This window comes from Saccostrea echinata, unplaced genomic scaffold, assembly GCF_033153115.1.
Source record: "Saccostrea echinata isolate AGI-Se365-2 ecotype Australia unplaced genomic scaffold, CSIRO_AGI_Sech_v1 ptg000010l, whole genome shotgun sequence".
NCBI classification, from domain to species: Eukaryota; Metazoa; Mollusca; class Bivalvia; order Ostreida; family Ostreidae; genus Saccostrea; species Saccostrea echinata.
Genome location: NW_026889759.1, coordinates 934,070 through 961,970, shown reverse-complemented (window position 1 = coordinate 961,970; position 27,901 = coordinate 934,070). Strand labels below are relative to the sequence as shown.

Below are 27,901 nucleotides of genomic sequence, written 5' to 3'. Positions count from 1 at the left end.
TATGTTTCTTATCAAGCACTTTATTTCTTTTTCTCCCTCTTCATAAAACTTTGCGAGATAGTTATCATCGCCATTCTGATTGATGGGTTCGTTGCCATAGCAATATACTTATCTATTTTTGCCGAACGTCGAATCATCTTTTGAGTTCTTTCACTGATAAATTTTTCCCTGGATCTGTTTCAAACATACACTCATACGCTGCCCAGTTTTCGGGCAGGAAAGCTATCATGGAAATTATTTGGCTTCAACGTCCACATGACGGCATCCCCTGGGGATTTCGCCTGCAAGGGGGACGGGAATTTGGGCAGCCGCTTGCCGTGCAGAGGGTATGTATTTTTTTCCCCAGTATAGATATGATGTTCGCATCGCTCCTTTAAATTCTTCATCTTAACAGAAAAATCATATTTTTCTTTATTTTTGGAAATATATAATTTTCATGTAAAATGATTTATGTCTTCTTTTTTTTTTTTAATTTTTAAATTTTTTAATCTCAGTGGCCTTTCTACAAAAACGATTATATATATATATATATATATATATATATATATATATATATATATATATATATATATATATATATATATATATATATATACTCAATTTTCATTACTTCAAATGTTTTACATCTATTCTGTGTGCTGTATGTGATTCACAAAACAAGATTATAAATCCGAAATACCAGTCTGTGTATATGATTCACAGCGAAAATATTTCTGCAGCGTCTCCGATTAAACAGAGATCGTGTGGAGCTTGATTCTGACATGTTCAGAAGCCTTCTCCATGTGGCGTTTGTATTTTTTCCTTATCTCATATGCTACAATGACGTAATTCTTTTAATGTATCAGTTCACGTATAGTGTAAGTCTGGAACACATGCATTTCTTGGCTCTTGGAGATAACATTAGGTGTATTAGGCGTGTCTTCTTAAAAAATCGCATTCAATCCCCTTTATATTACCTGTATTTTAAAACTTGCACACGACCTTTCCTAAGTTCTGATTGCTTTGATTATTATTATTCAATATGTACATGTAAAAACTGAAGAATGTCAAAGCGAACAAACCCTATTGAAAGGTATCATTTTGTCAATTTCCTTTAAAATGGAATATTTACATTGAGCTATATTACGGAAAGAGGAGACGTGCTCATGCATGCAGTTAGCTTTGCCATGTCGTAAAAAACATTATCCAAGCTAGAGAGGAAACAATAAAATAAATATAACACATCGAAATTTACTGAAAATGGTCATTACCCTTTTTAACAGTATTTTTCAGCAGATTACATTTACTTAACTGATCAGGCCTAAAAATATTCAAAAATCTATGCTATGTAGGTCCTCTTAGTCTGAGCACCCTTTTAATTTTCTAATTTGCGTTAAATTTTTGTGAAATATAAATGATTATCACTCCCATTTTGATTATATGATTGCATCGCTATAGTAGATTAAACACTGAAATTAAAATGGAAGAATACCGTTTATTAGGAAAAAAGTTACCATTCTTTAGAAATTGAAAATGGTAGACACAAAAATATTCCAAAAGATCTCAGACTCTGCAAAAATTGTAATAAATTGGATGATAAATACCACTTCTTTGACTATCAACAAAACCTTTTTCTCAGAAATCAACTGTTCTCTAAATTCAATAATATAAACACTAGATTTCAAGAAGACAAGCCACTCAGTAAAATGCAACAAATTCCAAAATCTGAACTTTTGTCAGCAGTTGGAGACTTAATAAAGCAGTCATTAGAACTGCGAAAATGAGGTTCATGTCAGTCAAAGGTTTTAACACTGCACTATAAAGCCATTCTTAAATGTATTTTGTAACTGTTCGTCAAGTATGTCATTTGCTTGTTAATGTATAGCTGTCTCTGATTAAGATTCAATGATTATATAGAACCAGGATCGTATACATACGTATATAGACGTCCCTGACAGATCACGCGTTGCAAGTGAGTATATGACTGACCTCTCCATAACAAACATATTGGAGTCGACCTCTCCAAGTCAAAGGTACTTGGAACACCTGAGTGCATATCCGCTGAATAATTTAAAATCAGTGTATAAGAGCGTACATGTAATTACCATTAAAGAGGTGTTTGAATACTTCAAAACTTTTCAAGTGCCGAACTGCACTCCAAAGTATTGCAGTATTGCAGAGAAACCTCATTTCACATGTATTTAGGACTGAGTCTCTTTTTCATGAATAAACAATAAGAACGAACTCCTTTTATTAACTTAAAGTGGTAGTCACCGGACCATATCAATGTAGGTGATATGTTTTAATGATTTAATATGATAAAATTCGGACAGGAGAATCTCATGATAAAAGACATATAAATATCCTTCATACTCATTCACTTAGACCTAAACAAACATACAATCCTGTAATATCCAACTCGACATAGATAACAGTTCTATAACAGTCATATACATGTAGACATTTTTACATTTTCTCTAAGAAAATATGATTTACGCTTTGACAATTTTAGGGGGCGCGCGCCGGGTGCACCCCCCTTAAATCCGCAACAGATATTTGTCATATAATTCATGATTTTTGTAGGCACAGACACTCATCCTGTATTACACACCTTGTATTCATGTATTAGCACCATTTATGACACCCATTATTGCAAATTTCCGAAACATCTTTGTATATCTTTAGCATTCCCGATCCGAACCCTTTTCTATTGTTAACAATGTTAATCTAAACTGCAATTTTATATATTTACATTTGCTGTGTTTTTCTACTAAGCCAACTGTGAAATTGATTTGAAATCATTTTTGTATAATTTAATTTTGTTTGTATTCTAGCCTCTGATTGGTTAATATCCAAAAAGGAACACAAATTATTTCTGTATAACCTGGTTTGGTATGGGGACCCACCCCCCTGACAACCAGCTGATTCATCTGTATCCATACAATCCTCTCATTTCCAGTCCTCGGGATTCATGGAAAATTCCAGATTTAATAAATGTACCTTTAACTTAACAATAATTCGATCTTACCACGTGTAAACAAACAACAAGGCTGCCGCTAGGCCTATGCATCAGTTTTTACCTCCCCTCGCTTCCCATCACTTCCGTTACTTCCGTTACTACGGTTGTATTACTGAGCGGCAAATTTGAACTAATAAAAAGCAACGAAATTTTACACTCTTAGTTATTTAATGATTTTAAAATTAGATTATAAGGAATGACTCTAATTCTTGGCCAAATTATTCGAGTATAACCTGGTTTGGGTCAGTTTACGCTGTTTTATAATCCGCTTCGCGGATTATAAAGCGTAAACTGACCCAAACCAGGTTATACTCGAATAATCTGGCCAAGAATTAGAGTCATTCCTAAAATATATACACGGTGAAACTCGAGCAAAAGTGACGTCACAATGAGGCTACAGAGACGTTAATAAAAATGTAACGATATAGGGCAGCAAGAAATTCAAATATTGAGTATATTATTGGTGCTTTTAAGCTTGTAAAATGTAAATATAAGGAATGTTTTTAAGTCTAGCGTGAATTATTGGTGTGTAAATCACACAGACTTGCACGTAGCTATATTTTTCATGAAGCGCTAGCGCGCTTCATGAAATATGCCTACGTGACAAGTCTTTGTGATTTACACCCCAATAACTCACACAAAACTTAAAAACATTCCTTAATTAAATAGATATTTTTATCATTTAGAATAAATATTTTCTTTAATTTATAATTATCTGAATTTTGATTGCTAAATGTATTGCTTTTGGACAAAATGACGGAAATTCAAGAGAAGAACTCAATAATGACATTATATGATTATATGTGCACTTACATGTAATATATAAGTACAAGTATATATGAGTTCTGAATACTATTTTCAAATATATATAATAAAAACAATGCATGACAAAAATCTGTATCACAACCCATATCAACTCTCGGCCAATATCAGCCTTCTGGTTGATATGGGCTGTGATATAGATTTTACTATGTATTTCTCTCTCTCTCTCTCTCTCTCTATATATATATATATATATAGAAGAACGAATTTTTAAAGTTGTTCATAAACTGATAGAATGGGTTAAAAACTGGCTGTAAATATTTTATGTCAAGTATAATAAAGGAATTTGAGAAAAAATAGGCAAAAGGAAATAGGTCAATGTATCCGTCCTATGTAAGGTTTGTTTGAAATGTCAATTCAAAGAGCCCCATCACTAACCTAGTAAGACAAACTATGGGCAATACGTTTTTTAACTTGAAAAATTATCTATCGCATCAGAGGGTGGCCCCCTCTTATAAGAACCCACCAATAACAGTTTTCTCTGTACATGTACCCGGTAATTGGTTTGTGTTCATTTCCTACGTGCTCTCTCTACAGGTGGTGCCCGGAAGTGTTGCGGACGGCTCCCTCTCATCTGGTGACCTAATTTTAAAAATCGGAAACCATAATGTAACTAATGCATACCACTCCGAGGGTCAGGATCATATTAAAAATGCCGGAAATACACTGCAACTGACAATCAAAAAGTAAGTTCAGTGGTTTTAATAAACACAAAATTCTGAAGAAAATGCAGTATTATTGTTCTCGAAATGTAAAAAACGAAACCTTTTTTTGAGACCCACTACATTAGCAACAAATTCATAACTTTCATTTTGGATGGACATTCCAAAATGAACATAGTGTAACGAAACCTTTTTCCAGGCATACAAACTTATGATTTAAAAGAATGAGAAAAACGAACTGTCATATTAAATCATCTCCGCTCTCATTTATATTAAATTTATATCAATGGGGGCAGACTTAGTTTGATGCAACTAAGAAAGACTATAACACCAGGAATTTCATACGACTTGGCAGTGGAATACTTATACACGCTACTTCTTGTGTCAATTAAGAATAATGTGCATACATGTCTGTGTAAGCACTCAGAATAGCTTATACTGTTATATTGTTACTATATATCATACTTTTTCCTCAAACAAAGATCCAAGCATATTAGACATATTAGTTTTTATTAATAGATATTTTTATTAATGTATCTGATGTACAGGAAGTTGATTTCTATTAATTTGAATCATTTACATTATCCTATATTTTAAAGCTTACTAAACAATAATTACGTTGTTTTATATACACTTGTATATATCAGTAATATAATGTTTTGTGTATGTTTAACTTTGAACTTTTATCCATGTAGTAGGACATTCATTCATTCATAAACCTCAGATCAGACAAATTAATGTGCTTATTGAAAACACATGTTCCTTCCAACTGCTAATACAATATGTTACATATGTAAGATAACACTTACAGAATAACTAATTGGCACTCATTCCCTCTGGCCGAGCACTTCTGCCCACTTGCGCCATGGATCTCTCGATGAACAGTCGGCCCCGGCCGTTTTACCGTAGCTCCTCAGTAAGTAAAACATTTCCTCTTTATTACTTTTTTTAGGGTTCCACGAGTCGCTGCTAGTTGTCCAGTGAGCCCCACATCCTCCCACAGTTTTAGCTTTCCGAACCCCATCAATCCGTCTGCCTATCGTGCATTCTCACCGGACGCTGACAGATTGTCTCTGCAACGTCCACTAAGAAGTCAATATTCTGCAGACGACGATAATCTACGCCAGTTTCAATCTTTACCACGACACAGGGTAACAGCTGGCGGAATGCACCCAAGTGGTATGGATAATTATGATCCGTACTCATCTAGAAAACATGACAGCAACGGTTCGTTTGATCGTGGATGCTTCACAATGCCAAAACCTTCGCCATACCGACCAAGTAATGTTCAGGCACAAACCTCACATTTTCGAAGCGGCAGTAGTGACAGTAGTGGATACCATACATCTTATAGCCCAACGACAGTAGAATCACCTATTGGTTATCAGCAACGTTCTTCGTCGTCTGCTTGTTCTCCGCCAAAGAGTTTCTACGGTCCAGGGCCTGGTATTTCTCCCCCATCATATGAAAGAAGTCTCTCCGATAGAAATCGACCGTTTTCTCCCTTGTACAATCGCCAGGATTCTTTTGGACGAAATCAAGACCATTTCAGTCGAAGAATCAGTGACGAATTGCACAATTTACCTGCAGAATACTCCGAGAATGTAAACGGCACCAGCAGGAATCCACATCAGCTTGTTAGACAAAGTTCAAGGGAGCAACCTATCTACAGAGGATATCAATCTGACTTTTTAAATGGACGAACAAATGTAATATCACCCTCTAGTGAATATAATAGATCACCTAATGAAATCCGGCGACAGTTGTCATTTGAATCTAATATTCAAAACCCAACGTTTGCCCAACCATCAGTAAATGTAGGCGGAAATTCACAACCACGAGGGTTTCAGAGAAGTTATGTGTATGATGATGACAGAGCAGAAGAAAAACCTGTAGTACAATATCAGAGACAGACTTCATCAGGAACGTTACCTAAGTACGAGTCAACAATCTCATCACCTCCACCTGGCCACCATCCAAAACAAAATGGCGAAAAACCAGAGCCGCCAGTTAGATCGCACAGCTTTGAGCCCCGTGTGAGGAAACCGAGCCACGGCAGTTCTACGGGAATTAGTTCTATAGAGGATATTTTGTCTCCTTTCGAAAAATTTCAAACTTCCAGTTACTTTAACGAATTTTATAAGGACCAGCCAAAGTCACCCCCGACCACCTATAAGGCGAATTGTTTGGATACTTCAAATTATAGTTCTCTACCAACGGATGGTTCTCCAAGCTTACACAGACGGGAAGGAAATATTACAGCTTGTAAGGAAAAAAGTGTTTCAAACAACTCGAGAAATCAATTCGAGGAACCAGTGTCCTTGAACTCTAGCAAGGAAACAGGGGATAAGGAAATGGCTTCGTTTAATCGATTTGCACCACCACCCCCAATGGCACCCCCACCACCTCCTCCTCCACCACCACCACCACCCCCTCCCCCTGGACCCCCAGTGCCTGGACGGCAGATAACAAGAAAACATGTACAGGTATGCAATATGCATGTCAACTTACTTTTGATCAACAAATCAACATACTTTCAAGAGCATTTTTCCATAATCCAAAGCCATATTGTGATGTTAGAATACTAACATGAAGTGCATGCTATACTATGCAAATGGTATTTGTGCTACGTTAAAGCTGATGTGGGCGTCAGGGAATTCATGCAATGTATACACAGACATATAAGGTTGAATATATTAACTGTTCTCTAAATAAATTGTTTCGTTTTTTGAAATTGAAATAAAATATATTTGTAGCAGCCGGTTAGTAACGAACAGAGGACGCCGGGGGACGGAAGTCCTGTCACCCAAGGACAATTCTCGGATAAAATCCCGGATGCAGTGTTGAACACAATGCTTAAACAACAAGGAAGTGGAACTCCAAAGCCATTCGCCTATATCACAGGGGGCATAGACCTGAAAGAATTTAAACAAAAGAGAAAGTACGTCTAACCTTTGCATGCAATATTTCAAATAAACTGGCGTTTATAAACATAATAATGTTCATTGAAATTATTTGTACAGAACATATCTTATTGACAAACGTGCAATTAAAAGAAGAAAAACGTTATAAAAAAAACAGAGAAATCGAAAAAAAATTTGTAGAATTTATGGTGATTGATCTTCGAAACATGCATAAGCACCTCTTAGGAAACAAACATCAGTTGATTCACCGCTGCAATGTGAATTAAGGCTCTTCAAAAACTGCTGTCTGTGTAAAACATGGCAATTCACCAAATTGATGTACATATGTAACCAAGCACATGCCATGATACAGAAACAGCATTACGTACTAATTTTATAACTGTTAGATTTGTTGGTCGGAATGGGTTGTGTACCTTTATTGTTTAAGGTGTTTTTTATCTTGTTCTAGAAAATTGCACTTTTTCTATTGTCATCACCAAAAATATCAAGTGCCATAAAGTTTTAGGTTTATTTTCGGACTGATACATCATTTTAGAGACTTATTGATTTATTATTAATTATTTGGGCAGTGATCGACATTGAAGTAACACAAAAGTAAGTCAATTTAATGAATGTCCATAGGGTTCAAACCGTTTTGTGTCAGTAGCTTGTACTGATATTTAACTTTGACGTCGACTATTATTGTGGTGATATTGTTAGTTTCATAAAACTTGTGTGTGTTTTCTAGAAAATCACTTTACTTAAGTTTCGACGCATTTCGTTTAAACTTGAAACAGTGCTTTATTTTCTTTCTTGCATAATTTTACTATATTATTTACCTTTTTAAGTCGACCTCCACCCCCTGTAATGCCAAAATCCTACCGGGGTCCAGACCTAAACGTCCCTGAGCCGTCTACGTACAAAGCTCAGCCTTCGCCGCCAATTAGAGCGCAGCAATTTCAGCCTCAGCAACAATACCAGCAGGCTTCGCCAACAACACAACGCTTTTCTAACAACGCTTTGAGCTATCAACAGCAAGCACAGAGTTATCAACAACAACCGCAAGGCTATCAGCAACAACCTCAAACCTATCAACAACAACCTCAGAGATCACAAGATGCTTACAGACATGCACAATATAATTCTCCAATCCAGATGTATTCTCATAGCAACGCAGAGGAAGCACTGCGCACGCAGAGTGGCGGTGCTCTTACAGGGATATCTGGGTAGGTGTTGCCATTCAGGAAATCCAGTCTAATTTTTACTGAAAGCTTTATATCATTCACATAGTAAATAAGCTATTAATGGAAACTGGTATAAAAAGATCAAATATTGGCATATGCTGTCTCATTCTGTTTATTTTTTGTATTCGCTCGTATCTGTAAAACATACAACATGCTTTCAGTGCTCGGTCCCGCCAGAGACGGCGCTCAGAGCCAGCGGCTCCACTGTCGCGCTCTATCTTCTCGTTGCCAAACAAGACAATTCGGTGAGACGGTAGCATCGAGATTTAAACAATAATTCCTAATTCGTATATTTTGCATCAGGAAAGCACTTCAGTATGTCAGAAACACATTTTTTTCCTGTTAGATTTCTTTTCTTTTTTTTCTTTTTTAGAGATAATTCATATAACTCCAGTGCATTTATCGTGGAAGAATATGGCATGTCGGCTTAATTGAGCAAAAGGCTTTAAAGCTGCATATTAAAGCATGAAAATAGTAATATTCAAAACAAGCCATTATACATTTTATCCATAATATACTTTGCAAATTGCAAAGTATTGAGCTTTAAAAAAAACGCTTTTAGAATCATTTATGTTTTATTTTGTTGGCAAATGATATACCAGTAAGGCCAGCATTTTTTATTTTCAGATTTACAAACCCGCCGTTCAAGTTTTTGAATTTTCAGAAAAAAAAATAAAATTGAGAAAAATGTTATTTTTTTCTTTCCGATGTCGAAATTGAGTCGGGAACTAGATTTCAAATTTACGAACTCGTACTTCCTGTTTAAGATAAATATGGCGGGTAAATAAACTTTATAAAGGTAGATCTGCATGGTCCATAGCAGCATCATAGTTTGGTTTAGTGTAAAATTTATCGATAGGAGTGCCATTCAAAACGTTTCACCCGTTTAGAGGACAAATAAAATGCTGACGACTTTTTTGCACAATGACATGTTGTGAGATATTATGTAACCGTATTCATAAGTATCTGCATGTATATTAATTTCCTCCCACAGCTTAAAAACTGCCCATGGTAGCTATAGCCAGAGACATTGTTTAGGTCTCTCCTATAGCTTACAGTTTAAGCAACATTCTTCAGAAAAGGATCGATGTAATGAATAAAACTATTGGAGAAGTGAAGTCCATTTGAGGTGAAATAAACAATAGCCTAAAAGAAATGAAATATTTCAACTATTAAAGGAAACAAGTATACACAAATATATACATCCATGTAGTATCTGTTTTTGAATGTGGAAGCCAGAAAAATTATTTTACACTTGATTGAAAAAAATTTAATTCCCCTCCCTAATAATCCCTGTCTCTTATATGATAGGAATATTTACTTAATTAAGGTCTCGAGTATATTTTTAGAACAATTTCTACACAATCACTCAACACATATAAAAAAAATGAAGATATATTGAAAGAGTTTAAAAAAATTTGATTTTTTTAAAATTTGTACTTTGACCAACATCTCAAAATTTATATCACTGTCCCCAACTTGCCGACAATGAAATAAACAATTTAAGGTTCTACCTTCCTATTTGTAAAAAAAAAAATAATGTACTAAAGTCGGCAATTTATCCAAAAAAAAAAATTATTTTTTTTTTCATTTCCTCCTCCTAAGGAACTTTTTCATTCTGATGTTCGTAAACCTAAAAAAAAAAAAAAAATAAAAAAAAAAAATAAAATAAAAAAAAAATGCTGGCCTAATGCTTAGCACGATCAACAGGGATATATAACAAAAATGCAACCGAAGGCAAAAATAGTAAAACTTTTCATTCGTCATTATTGGTACGTAATTTTTCAGTGCAAACATCAGATTTTTCAGATGCCATCATTTCTTAAATTTATTACTCCTACCTGAATAAAGTTGTCTAAAATTGTGCAATTATTCATTTATAAAATCAAACAAAGTTGTACATGTACATACTCTGTCACATTTTAGAGGATTTGGGCGAACAAGGCGTGCAAAATGCCTATAAAAGTCAAATGTATAAAAGTCATATTCAGTTTGTAAATTTAGTATTTAGATTAAAGTTCTTGTTATTGATAGGTATGGAATTATGACAATTAAATTTTTCTGCCGAAATTTTTATGCCCCCGGATCGAAAGATCCCGGGGGTATATTGTTTTTGTCCTGTCTGTCTGTTTGTCTGTTAATCTGTTTGTCTGTTTGTCCGTTTGTCTGTTTGTCTGTCTGTTTGTTGTCAACTTTAACCTTGCCCATAACTTTTGATTGGTTGGAGCTATGACTTTCATATTTCACATGTGTATTCCTTGTGACAGGACCTTTCTTTGGGTACCATCATATTTGACCTTTTGACCTTGACCTTGGAGTTTGACCCACTTTTGCAAAATTTTATGAAACTTTAACCTTGGCCATAACTTCTGAACAGCTGGTGCTTGGGGTTTTAAACTTCATATGTGTATTCTTTGTGACAAGGCCTTCCTTTGGATACAAACAACTTTGACCTTTTGACCTTGACCTTGGAGTTTAACCTCCTTTTGAAAAACTTTAACCTTGGCCATAACTTTTGAACAGTTGGTGCTTAGGGTTTCAAACTTCACTTGTGTATTCCTTGTGACAAGACCTTCCTCTGGATATCAACCACTTTGACCCTTTGACCTTGACCCAGGAGTTTGACCTACTTTTGAAAAACTTTAACCTTGGCCATAACTTTTGAATGGTTGGAGCTAGGGCTTTCATACTTCACATATGTAATCCTTGCGACAAGACCTTCCTTTGGATACCAACCACCACTTTGACCTTTTGACCTTGACCTAGGAGTTTGACTTACTTTTGAAAAACTTTAACCTTGGCCATAACTTTTGAATGGTTGATGCTAGGGCTTTCATACTTCACATATGTAATCTTTGTGACAAGACCTTCCTTTGGATACCAACCACTTTGACCCTTTGACCTTGACCTAGGAGTTTGACCTACTTTTGAAAAACTTTAACCTTGGCCATAACTTTTGAATGGTTGGTGCTAGGGCTTTCATACTTCACATATGTAATCCTTGTGACAAGATCTTCCTTTGGATACCAACCACTTTGACCTTGACCTTGACGTTTGATTTTTATTAAAAAAACTTTAACCTTTGCCATAACTTTTGAACAGTTGTATCTAGGTCTTTCAAATTTCACAGGTGTATTCCTCAAGACAAGACCTTTCTTTGGGTATCAACATTTTTTATCTTTTGGCCTGGATTTTGACTTGCATTTGAAGAAACTTTAACCTTCGCCATAAGCTGCCATACGGGGGTATCAGTGTTTCACAAACACATCTTGTTTTCATTCTATAATTAGAAAAAATTGGTAATCTTGGGGTTCAAACCCAAGCAATAAAACCCCAAAGTATCATTTCTCCCTAAGCCTAACACTCCAACCACTAAGCTTCACCGCTCATAACAAACATTGGCCTTTAAATCAAATTGTAATATGACCCTTGACTGAATGGACGTATATTTCTTTGGAAAGATGCGAACGTTCTGTCATAAAAATGTATTTTAAAGAATAGTGCACGTAGGTCCTTGCTCCATCTTTTGGTTAGCAGAAGAATAGATATTTTTACGAATACTTTGAACGTAATCTTTCAAAAAATGGAGTGAGGATCCACTCGTATGGAAAAAATTGTGTTGAAGAATTGATTATTTTGCCCTCTTTGATGTATATATGCTATTTCACAGAGGAATTATTTCAATCTTTGCGAGATTGTTGCGATTTGTGGAGGTTTTTCATAAAGTATACGTTAATGTTCAATGAAATATCAAAGAAAATGTTGTCATAATTGAGATTTAATTTTTCACTTTCTTAATTGTCGCACAATAAGCATTTTGCTCGCCTTGTTCGCCCATCTTCTTTGAAGTCTTGTTTGAGTCTTCTTTAAATAATTTAAATAAAAGTATCTAATTGGCGCAAGCCTTTACTAACAAATTGTTAGAATCCCCCCCCCCCCCATTTGTATCCATACATTTAAAACAAATTTTAAGTGGAAGTATTCAGCCTGAGTTTCCTCCTTTTTTTTTTTTTATCTTTTAGAATAAGTTTTCATATATTGCCACATCTTCTAAAAATATAAGATATTATATGGAAGAAAATAATGAAATAGAGTAAAGTGGGGATAATCGAGGTTATCAAAATATTCGATTTCCTCACTGAAATTAGCAACATTTATTAAATAAAAGTTAAATAAAGGAAAATCATGTGCTATTTAAGCAATTTTTAAAACAAAAATACCATGAATATTTTTAATTTGAAAAACATGGAATGAACGATAGGTAGTTAAAACATCCTGCATTACAATACTAATGAAGGGTCTTCAACTGAGGCCATTATTTTCGTTATGAGTGAGTTTTCATGGCTGTAGGAATAGGGCACATGGGGGGAGGTGGGCGTGAACGCCAATACTTTTGCTGATATATAGTATAGTATAGAAAACATAGCTACTTCATGCTTGTGCCCATTTAGTAATAACGTCTGATGACCTCTTTTCTTTCTTTTTTTATGGCGTCGAGCAGAGCTCGAACGTCATCTAGCCAGCATTCCATCGAAATCACGGGAATTTACACAAGCAAAGGTGTCCGTCAGTGCACCCAAAAAAGAAAATAACAATATCAATATATCAATCGATTTCATCGAAAATGCTCACGATGAATATAATAACTTAAAAATAAATAATTACATCAATTATATTAAGAATAATCTGTATTACAAAACACAGAAACTTTGTTAATTTTCACACAAGAAAAACGTGATAGTTGTTGCGGATGAATTTCTAAGGAAAGCGGGCGTCGAATGACATGAATAACATTTTGGAAGGATAACCATTTAAAAGAAACAACCCACCAGCCGGTAAAATAATCACAAAATTACATAAAAACGAATTCTAAAAGAATAAAGACATTGGATTTCAACATAACTTTTACAATTTTATCATAAAAACCGGTTATCGATCTCTATTACCATGATTACTGAATAAGTGTATTTCTCTATTTCATCCATTTCGTAGTATATCGCACAGGGTCTTGGTTTATAAATATGCATGTACCTTATTGATATGTAAAAGAAAAAGTAAAGGTATGCAGGCTCCGTAATGGCGTCTGTTCAACTCGCTTGTTTACATGGCTTGTTCTTTGAAAATAACGCACATACTTACCGATCTTTATGCACCGGAAGTCTCAGAACATTGATTACTTATTGTAAAAACGCTCACATCTTACAAATAATTCCTAAAAACATTTCTAGAAACAAAAATGAAGCTTATCTTGAAAATGTCTGTATATTCAAAGATTAAATTAAATTAAATGAAATTCCAAATTAATTATCTGATAAATGATTGTAAGAATTTTTTTCACGTACGAACAACAAGATTTATATTCGAGGAAAAAAAAATGTATATATTCATGAGTCGATTATTCTTCATAAAATATAAAAGTAGAAATAGTAGACAAAACACAGAAAGTGACGAGGGAAAGGCCAAAGAGTGATGGGAGCAACATCATACTCCCCCACATTAGGAAGTGAAATATAGATTGTATAAAAATATTTTTTCTGTTTGAGTTAAGGTCTGACGACACGTTCCTTAAATATCGATGTTTTGTATCTCATCGTAATATACTACAAATTAATCATAATTATCATTATCTTAGGATTTCTAAACTGTTTTCAAAATATATTAAGATATAAATACACCAAGAATTGATATTGGCAATGCTAGTGATTTCTAATAGAATTATATGAGAAACACCATCCTTTGGTATCTTGCACAAATGCCTGGAAAGGTACCTCAATTTTTTGAGAGGAAACTTGTTAAAGTAGCAATACTTCATTGACAAATTCTTGGGAAAAATTATACATTATTGAGGAACGTGTCGTCTGACCTTAAAGGAAGTCATCCTTCAGAGAGAAAATAAATAAACAAAAAATACAGAAATAAATAAACAAACTTAAAATTTACCCCAGATTATTATTTGTTTAACCAGTTGAGCTACAACCGTAGGACTTCTGGATCACTCTGTCGACCTGTTTATCTGGTCACGTTAAGCGGACGATGCCTATATCAATTCGTAACCATATGGAATGTACGTTGTCTGTTTCTACTGCATTTTTTCTATTCAGTTCCAAAATTATTTCTAGATGTACCCTGTTTCAGTTTTTTTATGTACCGACAACTATCCAAGAATTATGCATAGCTATAGAGAGCTGTTTTTATTAGAACTGGCGAATTTAGATAGCACATAATATTTATTTAAACATAGTAATATTTATAAAATATTTTATACATCTAATTTTCCCCAAAATTGTCATCTAATCAATTTTAAATTGTCAGTGTTTATGAATAATCTGGGGAGAATGATGGAAACATAGATTAGTAGATTAAATACACTGTACTAGTACATGTTGAATGCACATATATACTAGTATAATCATTTAATTCGTGGGGTCAAACTTTCATAATTTGAAGAAAAATTACTGGTTTGATGGGATTTTATTTCGTGGTTAAAGAATAAACATCATGCTGTAGTACATGTATAACATTTTTAAAATTTTGTGGGATATGAATTCATGGGTCTTTTCTTACACCAAAAATTGGTGATTTCACAGTATATTAGTATTATAAATATTTCATACGTTATTTATGCATTTCTTTGTAACATTTTTTTAATTGTCCGAATTAGCAAATAACTCTTTGGAGATATTTTCTTATGAAAAGAGAAGTAGTCAGAGAAGTCGTTATATGGACGATTAAAGTTGTCAAATCGTCCTTTGTGTGTTCTTGAAGTTGCAGCATGATTTTTTATTGTGAACCTTTTTTTTTGGGAGACTGAACCATTTAAATCATTCTTTGCAGTTATCCAGAAAAACCTGCACAAGATATCCAACAATCTGAAGTTTACAAAATGGTACAGGAAGCGGACGGCAAAGGTAAGATTGGTATACAACAGCCCTTGCATATCAATACCGGTCCAGAATATATTCCGGAAATCACGTCACCGGAAGCTAGTGTTGAAAAGCCCAGATTTCTTAAACCGAGAAAAGCAGGCCTATCCTTTCGCGTGTTGCAATGGATGACTGACACAGATGATTTGGACGATGAAACTGTCAACGACGAAGACATAGATAGTAGGCATACAAAAGATATTATTTAATATATCAACCTTCCTGCCATCTTATCCTTGCTGTCTCCGATGTCCCAGCTTACCCTCCTCATTGTCCCTATATCGGCATGCACTATATACACAATATCTAAATATCAACATTTCTATCTTCTAATGAGTTGAAAACATATAGCACCAAGTGTTACATTGACATGAATATTTTGTTGTCAAATAAAAGCAAGATTAAGTGTATTTGACATGCAATAAGTAAGCTGAAAACAAAACAAATGATGCATACATTGCAATTAATCACGAAACATTATTTGGACCGCAATTCCTTGTTTGATGTAAAATCTACGTATGCATTCATGTATTAATGTACATCTATATATATTCACCGATAAATAAAAATGTGGTAAGATACTGTATATACATGTATGTGCATTTTGGGCAGAAATATACAGTCACTTTGTTTAACAACATTCCGAAACTAGTGGCCAGTAAAATTGATGTTCACTAAAATTTTTCGTCCTTTTTAAAAAAAACTAATATGTTAGTTCTAAGCTCACCTATAAGTAATATACCAAATCGAGCTTTTCTAATGAATGGTTTTCTACTGTTTGTTAGTCAGTTATTACTTTTTTGTTTTACATTTTCGTCTTCTTTCCAAGAATCAATGAGCTAAACTTGTCACGCAGCATTCTGGATGCAGGGGATTCAAGTTTATTCAGGTGAAGGATGGGCGATTGTTAAGAAAAAAAAATATAGGATTCCGTCCAAAAATCTTCTCAAGAACAAAGAAGAGGAATAGACATGTCACACTTGGCATATTTTTACATAGTTCACCATGGAAATATATAGAGAAAATCTTGAAAATAAAAAAAAATCTATATAGGAACAGCAGGGTCACAATTTATCATATTATTGGTCTTGTAGAGTAGGCTTTCCCCTCTACCCCCCCCCCCCCCCTCCCCCCGGAATCTGTCTCTAGAGTAAGATTTCGTAGTTAAAATTCTGGGTTGAGTCGAATCAACTAATATTTTCATTAAAAAATCAGTTGACGTTCATATAAACTTTTTGCCAAAACATTTTTGATATGATTTTAGCTTTGATGAAATAGGGGAAATCCTACTCTGAGAAAGAAAGAGGGGGAGGGGGTTGGCTTTAGTGTGAGATTTACCCTCGGGGAAAAGTCCTACTCTAAAGTACAAATTTCGGGGGGGGGGGGGTTGCAATGGGGGAAATTTTACTGTGCAACACTGGTATTTAACAAGCATATCCATATGTGAATTGAAATGTGTTCAGATTTAGTCCCGGAGTTAGGATGAGACTTATGTTTTATGTATAAATGTATTTTGTATAAAAGTTATTCAAAGAAATATAACCTACAAATATCTGAAAATCTGTTTTTCAAGAATTGGTGATGCTGATATGGTGAGAGTTGGGGGTCTCTTATACTGTGTATATTTTTAAAGATATTCACACATTCATAAAAAAAACGACTGCTTCAACCCCCTCCCCCAAATTCTACGGACTTTAAATGAATTTATCCTTTATATCACGGTATGATATTATCAATGCAAAGTATCTGAACTCTCTTAAAACTTCTGTTGAAAAGAAATTCAAGTTTCCTGATCGGATTTGCATCATGAACCCCAAATAAATCAATTAACATTAATCAGCCAATCGATCAATTGTCTAGATTAAACTGAGGACACTTATTCTTGGACACATATTAATTACTAATTCATTAAATCTCTCCTTAATCTAGAACAAATGATAACATTTATCATTATTTCAATAAGAGGTTGATGTACAAATTGTTTAAATTAGAAGTACACTGTATACAGCTGAGTTAATATTGAGATTTAAATCTGATCTAGAAGCCTGAAGTGGACTACTTTATTAAAAAAAAAAAAAAGAACGAGTTTGTTATCTTACCACGCTATGAAACTTTCCTTGTAACTTAATTATTTGTAGTATAGATTTATCTTGACATACATAGACAAGAGATAGTATATTCATAGTAGATTTGAATTTAAATAAGATTTTGCTTCCAGAATCAATTAGCTATACTATTTTTTCGGGTGGTGGAAGGCCGGAAGGGGGTGCTTTTTTACAGTTATTTTTTTACGCCCTGATTACCCAAGACATTAATTCCGATCAACAATAACGATGTCTTACGGTCAGACGACAGGTTCCTCAATAATATATACCGGTCATTTTCCCGAAGAATTTGTGATTGAACTTTTTAAGAAGTTTCCTCACAAATAATTGAGGTACATTTACCAGGCATTTCGGCAAACTTCCAAGTGATGGAAATAACTTTAATTGCTGGTATCACAATTTTGGTTTATATTTTTTTCAGACATTTTACAACGGATTAGAAATAAGAAAATCACAATAATATTTCTACATATTTTTGTTATATATTGAAGAAGAAATGGACAAACAGTTACATACATTCGAGGGACGTGTCGTGAAGACCTGAACAACACTTCTCATTACTTAATCTTTGCTTTGTTTCGCCATGTTTTTTCCATTCTCTATCTACTTGCAGATTTGTTCACTTAATTTACTTGTTACATTTTTTAAGCATATTTAGGGTAGGCACCCTACATGAAACTAGAAAATGTTTGTTTAGGCATATTTTTGGGAAAAGTATCATTTTTGGTTTTCAAATCGTTGTAATCTTTTATTAAGTACAAGAGAGCCAAAAATTACTTCAGAGTATTGATGTAAGGATTTCAAATATTTTTTTTTTGATTTATGTCAAATATGTACCCTTTAATTGTTTTAGCCTTATTACAAGGGGCGTTCATTCGGTGCGAGTTTTGCATGCTTTACAAGATTAAGGTGTACATACTTCAGAATCAACTTCTCTATCCTTAGCTATTTAAAACAATAAAAAAAAAACAAGTAATATTACAGTTGTACCAATGACATCTGTAATTTTATTGTCTATGATCAGCGTTATTTTGGGATGTACTCGCTTAATTAGCTGACTATGAAGAACGTATACATCTCACTGCGAGACAAACCCTCTATTACCGACCTGTCTGAGGGAATAATTTGTCAATAATAAAACGGAATTCCCTTGACTGAGATGAAAAAAAATTCTCTCCATAAATGGTCCCTTGAAGGTTCTTGATGTCTCTGAAAAAAGAAAAAAACGCTCGTCATTAGATGCCATTCTCTATTTCACGACATACTACACTGTCTACAAATCACGCAAACGAATTCTTGTCATGGTCATTTGTAAAACAGACCCGAAATTTCTAATTAATTCTAAACCATTTTCATAAGTAAAAATGTAAGAGTTATATTTTTGTGTTTCAAAGAATAGAAAACACATGAATCTATTCCATGTAAATATATTATATAGAAAGGACATTTGCTACAAACAAAAATCAGATGCATGCATTGGTATATATTTTTGGACTTGTTTTGGTTTTAAATGATGCAAATATAAAATTCTTCCGATATTTAGAAGGTATTAAAAAATTGTAGATTTTTTCATGTTCAGAATTCTCTTTTTGCGATTCCCCTTGTAAATCAACACATGCACTCTTTTTTCACTTTACATGACAGTGCTGAGTAATGCTGAAAAAAAGGAAGTAAACTTTGTGTGGTTGCTTAACGTATTCCTTTTACATATATAAACAAAGATTTAGAATCTACTTTCACGATTTTTGGAAAACGTTTATTCGTAACAAGTTGCCTTAATGGTAATAAAAGTTTACAATTCAACACTGAAGAAGGATTTACATATTATCAGGTAGAAAACCAAGGCAACCACGGGATCCACTTTTACGTCATAATTCTATTGATGACGAGATGAGATTTTCTGGATTAAACAAGAAAACAGAAATACCTTCAAAAACTTTTATGAAATTGAACCAGCTCTCTGTCAACGATACAAATGATTCATCAACCCAATTGCAGAAATACGACCAACCAGATAGCAATCAAGGTAACAATGTAGAAGATGCTAGACATAGCCTACATGTAGCAGTAGGATTTTACAATAGTCGATTATTGCTATATAGCAGAGTGGACTAGCCAGACATTTTGATCATTCTATAATGCTAAATACTAATATTAGCAGGGAACAAAGGGTTTGCTTGCCTGCAATGTTGATGCTTTTGTGTGGTAATAAGGCTTGAACTGTTGAATGAGCAAAATATTCACCAACCAATGCTTGGCTTTTGATCCTGCTTTTCTTAAGATAAAATTTTAACTTTTTGAAAATAAAAATTTCCTATCACAAAACCATAGACTATGAATAGCGTGTTTTAAAATTGTCTGAAAAGATTTACCGCGTCAATATCAAATACGAGTAGCTATTATGACGTCAAGATGCTGAAAAGACCTGACCCAATAGGGGACCTGAGGAGACAGACGTTAATGGCTTAGGACCACAGGTACTCGACGTGACATATTTTTCTTATTAAAAAATATATAGAGGATATTCAATGTTGGATATGGAATTTATTTCACGAGTTGGACAGGATTTTTTTTTGGATATTTTCACGAGTGCGAAGCCTAAGTGAAAAAAAAATAAAAAAAATCCTGTCTCACGAGTGAAATAAATTCCATATCCAACTACAAAACATTGAATTTTCTGTTTATTACATTTTCAACAGTGAAATATTGTGATTTTTTAGCTCACCTGAGCTGAAAGCTCAAGTGAGCTTTTCTGATCACCCGTTGTCCGTCGTCCGTCCGTCTGTAAATTTTTCACATTTTAAACTTTTTCTCAAGAACCACTGGGCCAATTTTAACCAAACTTGGTACAAAGTATCCTTGGGTGAAGGGGAGTTTAAATTGTTAAAATAAAGGGCCAAGTCCCCTTACAAGGGGAGATAATCAAGAAAAACCAAAAAATAGGGTGGGGTCATTAAAAAATCTTCTCCTCAAGAACCAGTGGGCCAAAATAGCTGAAACTCAGGTGGAAGCATTCTGGGATAGTGTAGATTCTAAATTGTTAAAATCATGACCCCCGGGGGTAGGGCGGGACCACAATAGGGAATCCAAGTTTTACATTGAAATATATAGGAAAAAATCTTTAAAAATCTTCTTCTCAAGAACCACAATGTCAGAAAAGCTGAAACTTATGTGGAAGCATCCTGGGGTAGTAAAGATTCTAAATTGTTCAAATCATGACCCCCGGGGGTAGGGCGGGCCACAATAGGGAATCCAAGTTTTACATTGAAATATATAAGAAAAATCTTTAAAAATCTTCTTCTCAAGAACCACAATGTCAGAAAAGCTGAAACTTATGTGGAAGCATCCTGGGGTAGTGTAGATTCTAAATTGTTCGAATCATGATCCCCGGGGGAAGGGCGGGGCCACAATAGGGAATCCAAGTTTTACATTGAAATATAAAGGAAAAATCTTTGAAAATCTTCTTCTCAAGAACCACTGGGCCAGAAAAGCTGAAACTTATGTGGAAGCATTCTCAGGTAGTGTAGATTCTAAATTGTTCAAATCATGATCCCTGGGGGTAGGGCGGAACTATAATAGGGAATCCAAGTTTTTCATTGAAATATGTAAGAAAAATCTTTAAAGATCTTCTTCTCAAGAACCACTGGGCCAGAAAAACTGAAACTTAGGTGGAAGCATCCTCAAGTAGTGTAGATTCTAAATTGTTCAAATCATGACCCTCGGGGGTAGAGCGGAGCCACAATAGGGAATCAAAGTTTTACTTTGAAATATATAGGAAAAATCTTTAAAAATCTTCTTCTCAAGAACTACTGGGCCAGAAAAGCTGAAACTTATGTGGAAGCATCCTGGGGTAGTGTAGATTCTAAATTATTCAAATCATGACCCCTGGGGGTAGGGCGGGGCTACAATAGGGAATTCAAGTTTTACATTAAAATATATAGGAAAAATCTTTGAAAATCTTCTTCTCAATAACCACTGGACCAGAAAAGCTGAAACTTAGGTGGAAGCATCCTGGGGTAGTGTAGATTCTAAATTGTTCAAATCATGACCCCCCGGGGTAGGGCGGGGCCACAATAGGTATTACAAGGAGGCAATATGGTAAAGAACAGCAGGGCCAAAGTTACTCAGGTGAGCGATGTGGCCCATGGGCCTCTTGTTATTGAATAAAAGTGATATTCGCTCACAGTGTGAAAGGATAACAAAGTGATATTCTCTCACAATGTGAAAGGATATCAGAGTAAGTAAAAAATAATTCCTGGTCCATACTAATATAGAGATCGTAACTAAACCGTCTTAATAGAGACTAAAACGGCTAATTATGTTGCTTAAATCCATGTTACAATGTTTTCAATCTCACAACTGTTAAGCTATGACGTCTCAACTATGACGTCACAGCCCATGACACTGTGTTAAGAAGAGACAGAAGCAAAGGGAAAATAAAAAAAAATGTAATAAACAGAAAATTCAATGTTTTGTAATTGGATATTGAATTTAATTGACTCTTGAGACAGGGTTTTTGGGAGTTGAACTCCCTTGGTCATCACGGGCTTTCTTTGCGCAGTAATTTGTATTCATTATATAGTGGCCGTCCGTGGGGCTTCTGTGTCGGCCAATATACTCCTGTGATATTCAATGTAAACTTGCATAAACGTTCGCCATAAAATAGTCCATTCCATTTTTCTGAATTAATGTAATTTTGATAAATGACATGAAAGTAAATGCAATTTAATTTCATTTAACTTAATTTGAATTTGAATATTATTTTGATTAAATTAAAATTGATTTATACAGAACTAAAACAAGATATGTTTGTGAAACACTGATGCCCCCGTATGGCAACTTATAGCAAAGGTTAAACTTTCTCAAATGCAAATCAAATATGTTGGTACCCAAAGTAAGGTCTTGTCTCGAGGAATATACCTGTGAAATATGAATGCCCTAGCAGCAACCATCGAATAGGTATGGAAAAGGTTAAAGTAATTTAATCATCAAGATCAAGGTCAAATGGTCAAAATTAATGGTGCCTAAGGAAAGGCCTTCTCACAAGAAATATACAGGTGAAATATGAAAGCTGAAGCACCAATCGTTCAAAAGTTATGACCAAGGTTAAAGTGTTTCAAAGGTAGGTCAAACTCCAAGGTCAAGGTCAATGTTTTACAATTGTTGGTATCCAAAGGAAGGTCTTGTCACAGGGAAAAAAACATGTTAAATATGAAAGCCCTAGCAACAATTTTCCAAAAGTTGTATCCAAGGTTAAAGTTTTCGAAAGTAAGTCCAAGGTCAAAGGTTCAAAGTTGTTGGTATCCAAAGGAAGGTCTTGTCACAAGGATCATATGTGAAGTATGAAAGCCTTAGCACCAACGGTTCAAAAGTTATGGCCAAGGTTAAAGTTTTCCAAAAGTAGGTCAAACTCCAAGGTCAAAGGGTCAAAGTTGTTGGTATCCAAAAAAAAAATCCAAGGTCAAAGTCAAAGGGTCAAAGTTGTTGGTATCCAAAAAAAAGTCTTGTCACAAGGATTACATATGTGAAGTATGAAAGCCCTAGCATCAGCGATTCAAAAGTTATGGCCAAGGTTAAAGTTTTTCAAAAGTAGGTCAAACTCCAAGGTCAAGGTCAAAGGGTCCAAGTTGTTGGAATCCAAAGGATGGTCTTGTCACAAGGATTACATATGTGAAGTATGAAAGCCCTAGCACCAGCCGTTCATAAGTTATGGCCAATGTTAATGTTTTACAAAAGTAGGTCAAACTCCAAGGTCAAGGTCAAGGGGTCAAAGTTGTTGATATCCAAAGGAAGGTTTTGTCACAAGGATTACATATGCTAAGTATGAAAGCCTTAGCACCAACCGTTCAAAAGTTATGGCCAAGGTTAAAGTTTTTCAAAAGTAGGTCAAACTCCAAGGTCAAGGTCAAAGGGTCCAAGTTGTTGGAATCCAAAGGATGGTCTTGTCACAAGGATTACATATGTGAAGTATGAAAGCCCTAGCACCAGCCGTTCATAAGTTATGGCCAATGTTAATGTTTTACAAAAGTAGGTCAAACTCCAAGGTCAAGGTCAAGGGGTCAAAGTTGTTGGTATCCAAAGGAAGGTTTTGTCACAAGGATTACATATGCTAAGTATGAAAGCCTTAGCACCAACCGTTCAAAAGTTATGGCCAAGGTTAAAGTTTTTCAAAAGTAGGTCAAACTCCAAGGTCAAATGGTCAAATATGGTGGTACCCAAAGAAAGATCTTGTCTCAAGGAATATACATGTGAAGTATGAAAGCCCTAGTACCAATCATTCAAAAGTTATGGCCAAGGTTAAAGTTGGGAAAATTTTTGCAAAACTGGGTCAAACTCCAAGGTCAAGGTCAAATATGGTGATACCCAAAGAAAGGTCTTGTCACAATGAATACACCTGTGAAATATGAAAGACATAGCTCCAACCAATCAAAAGTTATGGGCAATGTTAAAGTTTTTGCGGACAAACAGACAGAAAAGACAGACAGACGGACGGACAGGGCAAAAACTACATACCCCCGAATCTTCGATACGGGGGCATAAAAATGTTACGGACCTCCTTTGCAGCGCAGCGGCACCTATAAACAATGAGAGGGAAATTAACGACAACTCTGCACATATGGCTATGGCGCGAAACCTTTTTGCATTGACTGATGCGTAGTAAAAACTATTTCACAAGCAATGTTATACCTTTTTTTTCAGCCATAAATATTCGAAGTTTTCAACAATACAATGTATTTATTTGGTAATACAATAAATATTTAAAGAATAAACAAGTTACATTGATTTGGATATAAATGAATAAGTGGAGATTTTTACTTCGAGGACCCTATATTACGGGCGTTTTATCGTCTAATTACCATCATTTTCAAATTTATTTCATAATTAAATGATAATTTTATGTTTCAAGAATATAACAGTGTTTCATTTTAAAGAAATTTAGATACGTGATAAAAACCCTCTAATGAAATACAAGTTTGAAGTGGGGTGGCTGAACCTTGTGGTAAAAATAAGTAGGGGTGCCCTGTATACGTATCAGGTACCTGTGTTTTGATCGGACAGATAGATTTGGGTTTCCCATAGTTAGCAGACTTTGCTCATATTGGAAACGGGGGTATCATTTGGGACCTCACCACTCACAGTACCTTAATTTTCACACTGAGAAAATGACACCAGTGAAAATATCAGTTTTATTCAATGGATAAATTACAGTATTTCACAAATGAAAATGTAATAAAATATAATCATATTTATTGTATTTGATCAATAACTGTACATGTACGAAGAATTGGAAAATTTATTATTTAGCATTCAACTTAGCGTCTTAACACTTATCTGACTTAATTTATTTTGTTGTCTTAAAAAAGTATAAATTTGATTAAGTGATGGTTCATATTTTTTGTTCATGTATAATAAAAACTATCTTCACAGACACAAAAGATAATGCATCTTTTTAAATTCCAGATAATATGGAGACGAACCGAGTGGGTAACTACGAACAGACATCTATCCGCTACACCGGCAAACATATCCCTTCGCCTTCCTTCAGAGTTCTACAGAAATTTGCGGATGAAGTTGATACATATGGTAAATAAAAAATTGTATTTATAAATTACACACTGCATTGGCCATAATAAATGGAGTCCTCTTAATTATAAACTAAAATGTCTAAACCTTGATTGTTCACCTGATCAGGCTATATATCTGTTTAAGTAAGTAGAAAGTCCAATATCCAAACATTTTAGCAAAATTTACAGTACATGTGGTGAAAACTAAGTAGAATCATTATTAATAGTTTTGCCAATTATACACATTCTACTAGCATGAATGAAGAATATTTTTACAATCTAATAACAAATGTCACACCGTGGAAAATTGTAATCTATTAGAGCTGGAGAAAATGTTCTGTATAACATTTCATAAAATGATTACACGTAGAGAATCAAGATTATTGTGTTATATGTACTGTTTTTTCCTGCATCTTGCACTTGCAATAATTTATATGTATGTATCTTCCTTGTTTGTGTTCCTCTCCATACACACATTCCACTGTTCAATAAATAACAGATTCCTCCGTAATCAAGAGAGGACCCCAGATAGAAAGCGACGACCTAGATGATACGGATGACGAATTACCCGAAACACTCAGTGGAGAGGAACTCGCTGACAAACGATATACCGGAAGTACAATCCCATCACGCTCCTTCCGCATGTTGCAAATGTCAGTCGGAAATGACGTCACACCTGAAACCGGTATCACATTTCATCTAACAGTTCTTCCATGACAACCTTTTTGTCTCTGTCCGTAGTGATAGCCATCTTATAACACTGAAATTCTTAAGGTTGTTCAAGTTAAAAAAAATTGGTCCAGTGTAATTATTTATTTTCAGCTATTTAAACTTTTAGCGGAAAACACTTTATTTGGGTGTATTGTATCTTCTGGTCAATTTCAATACAAAATATCTCTGCTTCCGTGCCATACTAACTTTGAATTTTACTTATCTATTGCACATCAAATAGTGTGCCATGCATTTCACCTAAATACTTTACTTTTAACCTCCATGTTTTAAATAAGGTAGATTAAAGATAACTACATGTAGATATAATTGTTTAAATTGTTGCATCAAACATTAATTGTCTGAAACACAACATTTACTCCATCTGCAAAATTTTAAGAAAGGTTAATTTGATTTCTTGAAAAAAGTAAAATATTTCGAATTTTAAATGCTTGAATGCCATAAAGTCCTCTTTTTTAGCGGCCGAGCGAACACCACCATCTGTCAATCAACAGCAAAGTGACACTCAACCCAAGATCACGATAATCACGCGAAGTCACGCAGTGCCTGCCCAAATACAACCACCAGAGGACGTGCCCAGTACAGATTTTTAGACTGACCCAGGATTCTTGATCATTTCATAGATGTGCTTAACTATTGACAGTAAATGAGATTGTTCGCAAGTCTTGAACCATCTAAAACATAATTGAGTTTAACCTGTATTAGATTTTGACATAATTTTCCCATATATGATTTCATAAATAAAGATATATAAGGCTATTCATGAGATAAAATAAGTAATGAATTTGACTGTATTTAGAGTGATCCTTGATCTGACCATCAATTATCGGCGTTTGAAATGAAAGTAAGACTTTTTTTAATTTATATATGTATAATTATTATGTAAAACTTCGTTTGTATCTAATGAGTTCAGATTTATAATGTATTGTAAATGTAGAAATTATAGTATTCATATAGCTATTGATGACATGGTGTATGCATAATATAAATTCACTCTTGTGTATCATGTACATGTATAAAGCAAAATGTATAGTTTATGAACCATTTTCTTGCCATTGTCAGTCTGTATTTATAACATATTGGTACATTTTTGGTATTATTTTCTAAATTAAGGATGTCAACGAGGACTCGACTACTCGACCCCTCACTTGGTCATAGCGATTATCGACGAAATATTTTTAGTCGGTTACTCGTTAAATTGTGCTGTTTGATATGATTTTCATTTTCAAATTAATATTTTTCTTCACCTATCTACTTATGTCCAAACTCTGACCCTCCTCGGATACTAAAGGCATATATATCATTGGGGAGGTAGATGTGTGCGTATTATGATACTTATTTTGATGATTAGATTTGTTGTTTTCACTAAATTGCATTATTAAGTCGATAAGATTTAACGCTAGCTCTTATATGTTTTTGTTTTGATAATAAATACACTTAACTGTTTACCAGTCAAAGCATAGTATTTGATAGTGTATTTAGATAATAATTCAGATACAATAGCACACATACTTGTATTAAGAAATACGTTATATCTGACGGTAATTTGATTTAAATACTGAGTGTACAAGCATTTTGAAAAGGACAAACTTTCATTGACAAGACCGACATGAGAAATAAAATTCACAAGAACTCGACTATCGCTCGACTAGGTTTTCCGAGTGAAATTGACATCCCTAGTCTAATCCCCCCCCCCCTCACACACACACACACACACACACACACAAATCTTTCTAGCTTCAAACATCATTCTAGTAAATTTTGATATGGACAGAGATGCATATTAATACTTCACATCTTACAAGTTACGGATAATATCTGATTGTTATTATCATTAGGTTATATAATTTTTCCAAGGTAAAATATTCTAATAAAATAACTTGTACTTTTACATGTATATGGAATGTTTACAGGAGAACTCAGCATTAGAGATAAAATGGAGAAAAACTC

The 27,901-nt window shown here is 34.4% G+C and overlaps 2 protein-coding genes and 1 long non-coding RNA gene across 14 annotated transcripts in view; 1 reads left to right on the top strand and 2 right to left on the bottom strand.

The window, feature by feature from the left end:
- LOC133184104 (carbohydrate sulfotransferase 15-like) overlaps positions 1-5,441 on the bottom strand; it is a 35,834-nt gene extending 30,393 nt beyond the window's left edge. For 4 of the 6 annotated variants that reach the window (XM_061318952.1, XM_061318951.1, XM_061318953.1 and 1 more), the window contains exons 1-2: positions 5,292-5,441; positions 4,287-4,402 (exon numbers count right to left, since the gene is read on the bottom strand). In XM_061318952.1, coding sequence (XP_061174936.1) covers positions 4,287-4,335 — 49 coding nt within the window. In that variant the 5' untranslated portion in view covers positions 4,336-4,402; positions 5,292-5,441. The remainder of the gene's footprint in view (positions 1-4,286; positions 4,403-5,291) is intronic. The other 2 variants (XM_061318955.1, XM_061318956.1) reach the window with 2 other exon arrangements.
- LOC133184102 (myb-like protein AA) lies at positions 99-27,901 on the top strand. Of its 7 annotated transcripts, XM_061318945.1 has the most exons (11): positions 113-326; positions 4,358-4,506; positions 5,435-6,968; positions 7,239-7,423; positions 8,234-8,611; positions 8,791-8,874; positions 15,464-15,537; positions 19,489-19,683; positions 25,119-25,241; positions 25,722-25,907; positions 26,411-27,901. In XM_061318945.1, the coding sequence occupies exons 1-11, from the start codon at positions 228-230 to the stop codon at positions 26,542-26,544; spliced, it is 3,141 nt and encodes a 1,046-aa protein (XP_061174929.1). In that variant the 5' UTR covers positions 113-227; the 3' UTR covers positions 26,545-27,901. The 7 variants fall into 7 exon arrangements, with proteins under 7 accessions (XP_061174927.1, XP_061174926.1, XP_061174932.1 ...); XM_061318943.1 differs by lacking the exon at positions 8,791-8,874 and having other exon boundaries at positions 99-326; positions 7,242-7,423; positions 15,464-15,735; XM_061318942.1 differs by lacking the exon at positions 8,791-8,874 and having other exon boundaries at positions 104-326; positions 15,464-15,735.
- On the bottom strand, positions 21,087-21,585 carry LOC133184574 (uncharacterized). The gene is made up of 2 exons (XR_009720822.1): positions 21,488-21,585; positions 21,087-21,154 (listed from the first exon to the last, which is right to left on the bottom strand). It is a non-coding gene; the product is annotated as an uncharacterized LOC133184574 (long non-coding RNA).

Excerpts from the sequence above, each read along its gene's own strand:
- LOC133184102 (XM_061318942.1), top strand. The coding sequence starts at position 228 with ATGGAAATTATTTGGCTTCAACGTCCACATGACGGCATCCCCTGGGGA. Across the intron at positions 327-4,357 it reads AGCCGCTTGCCGTGCAGAGG|GTGGTGCCCGGAAGTGTTGC; the intron begins GTATGTATTTTT and ends CTCTCTCTACAG. Across the intron at positions 7,424-8,233 it reads GAATTTAAACAAAAGAGAAA|TCGACCTCCACCCCCTGTAA; the intron begins GTACGTCTAACC and ends TACCTTTTTAAG.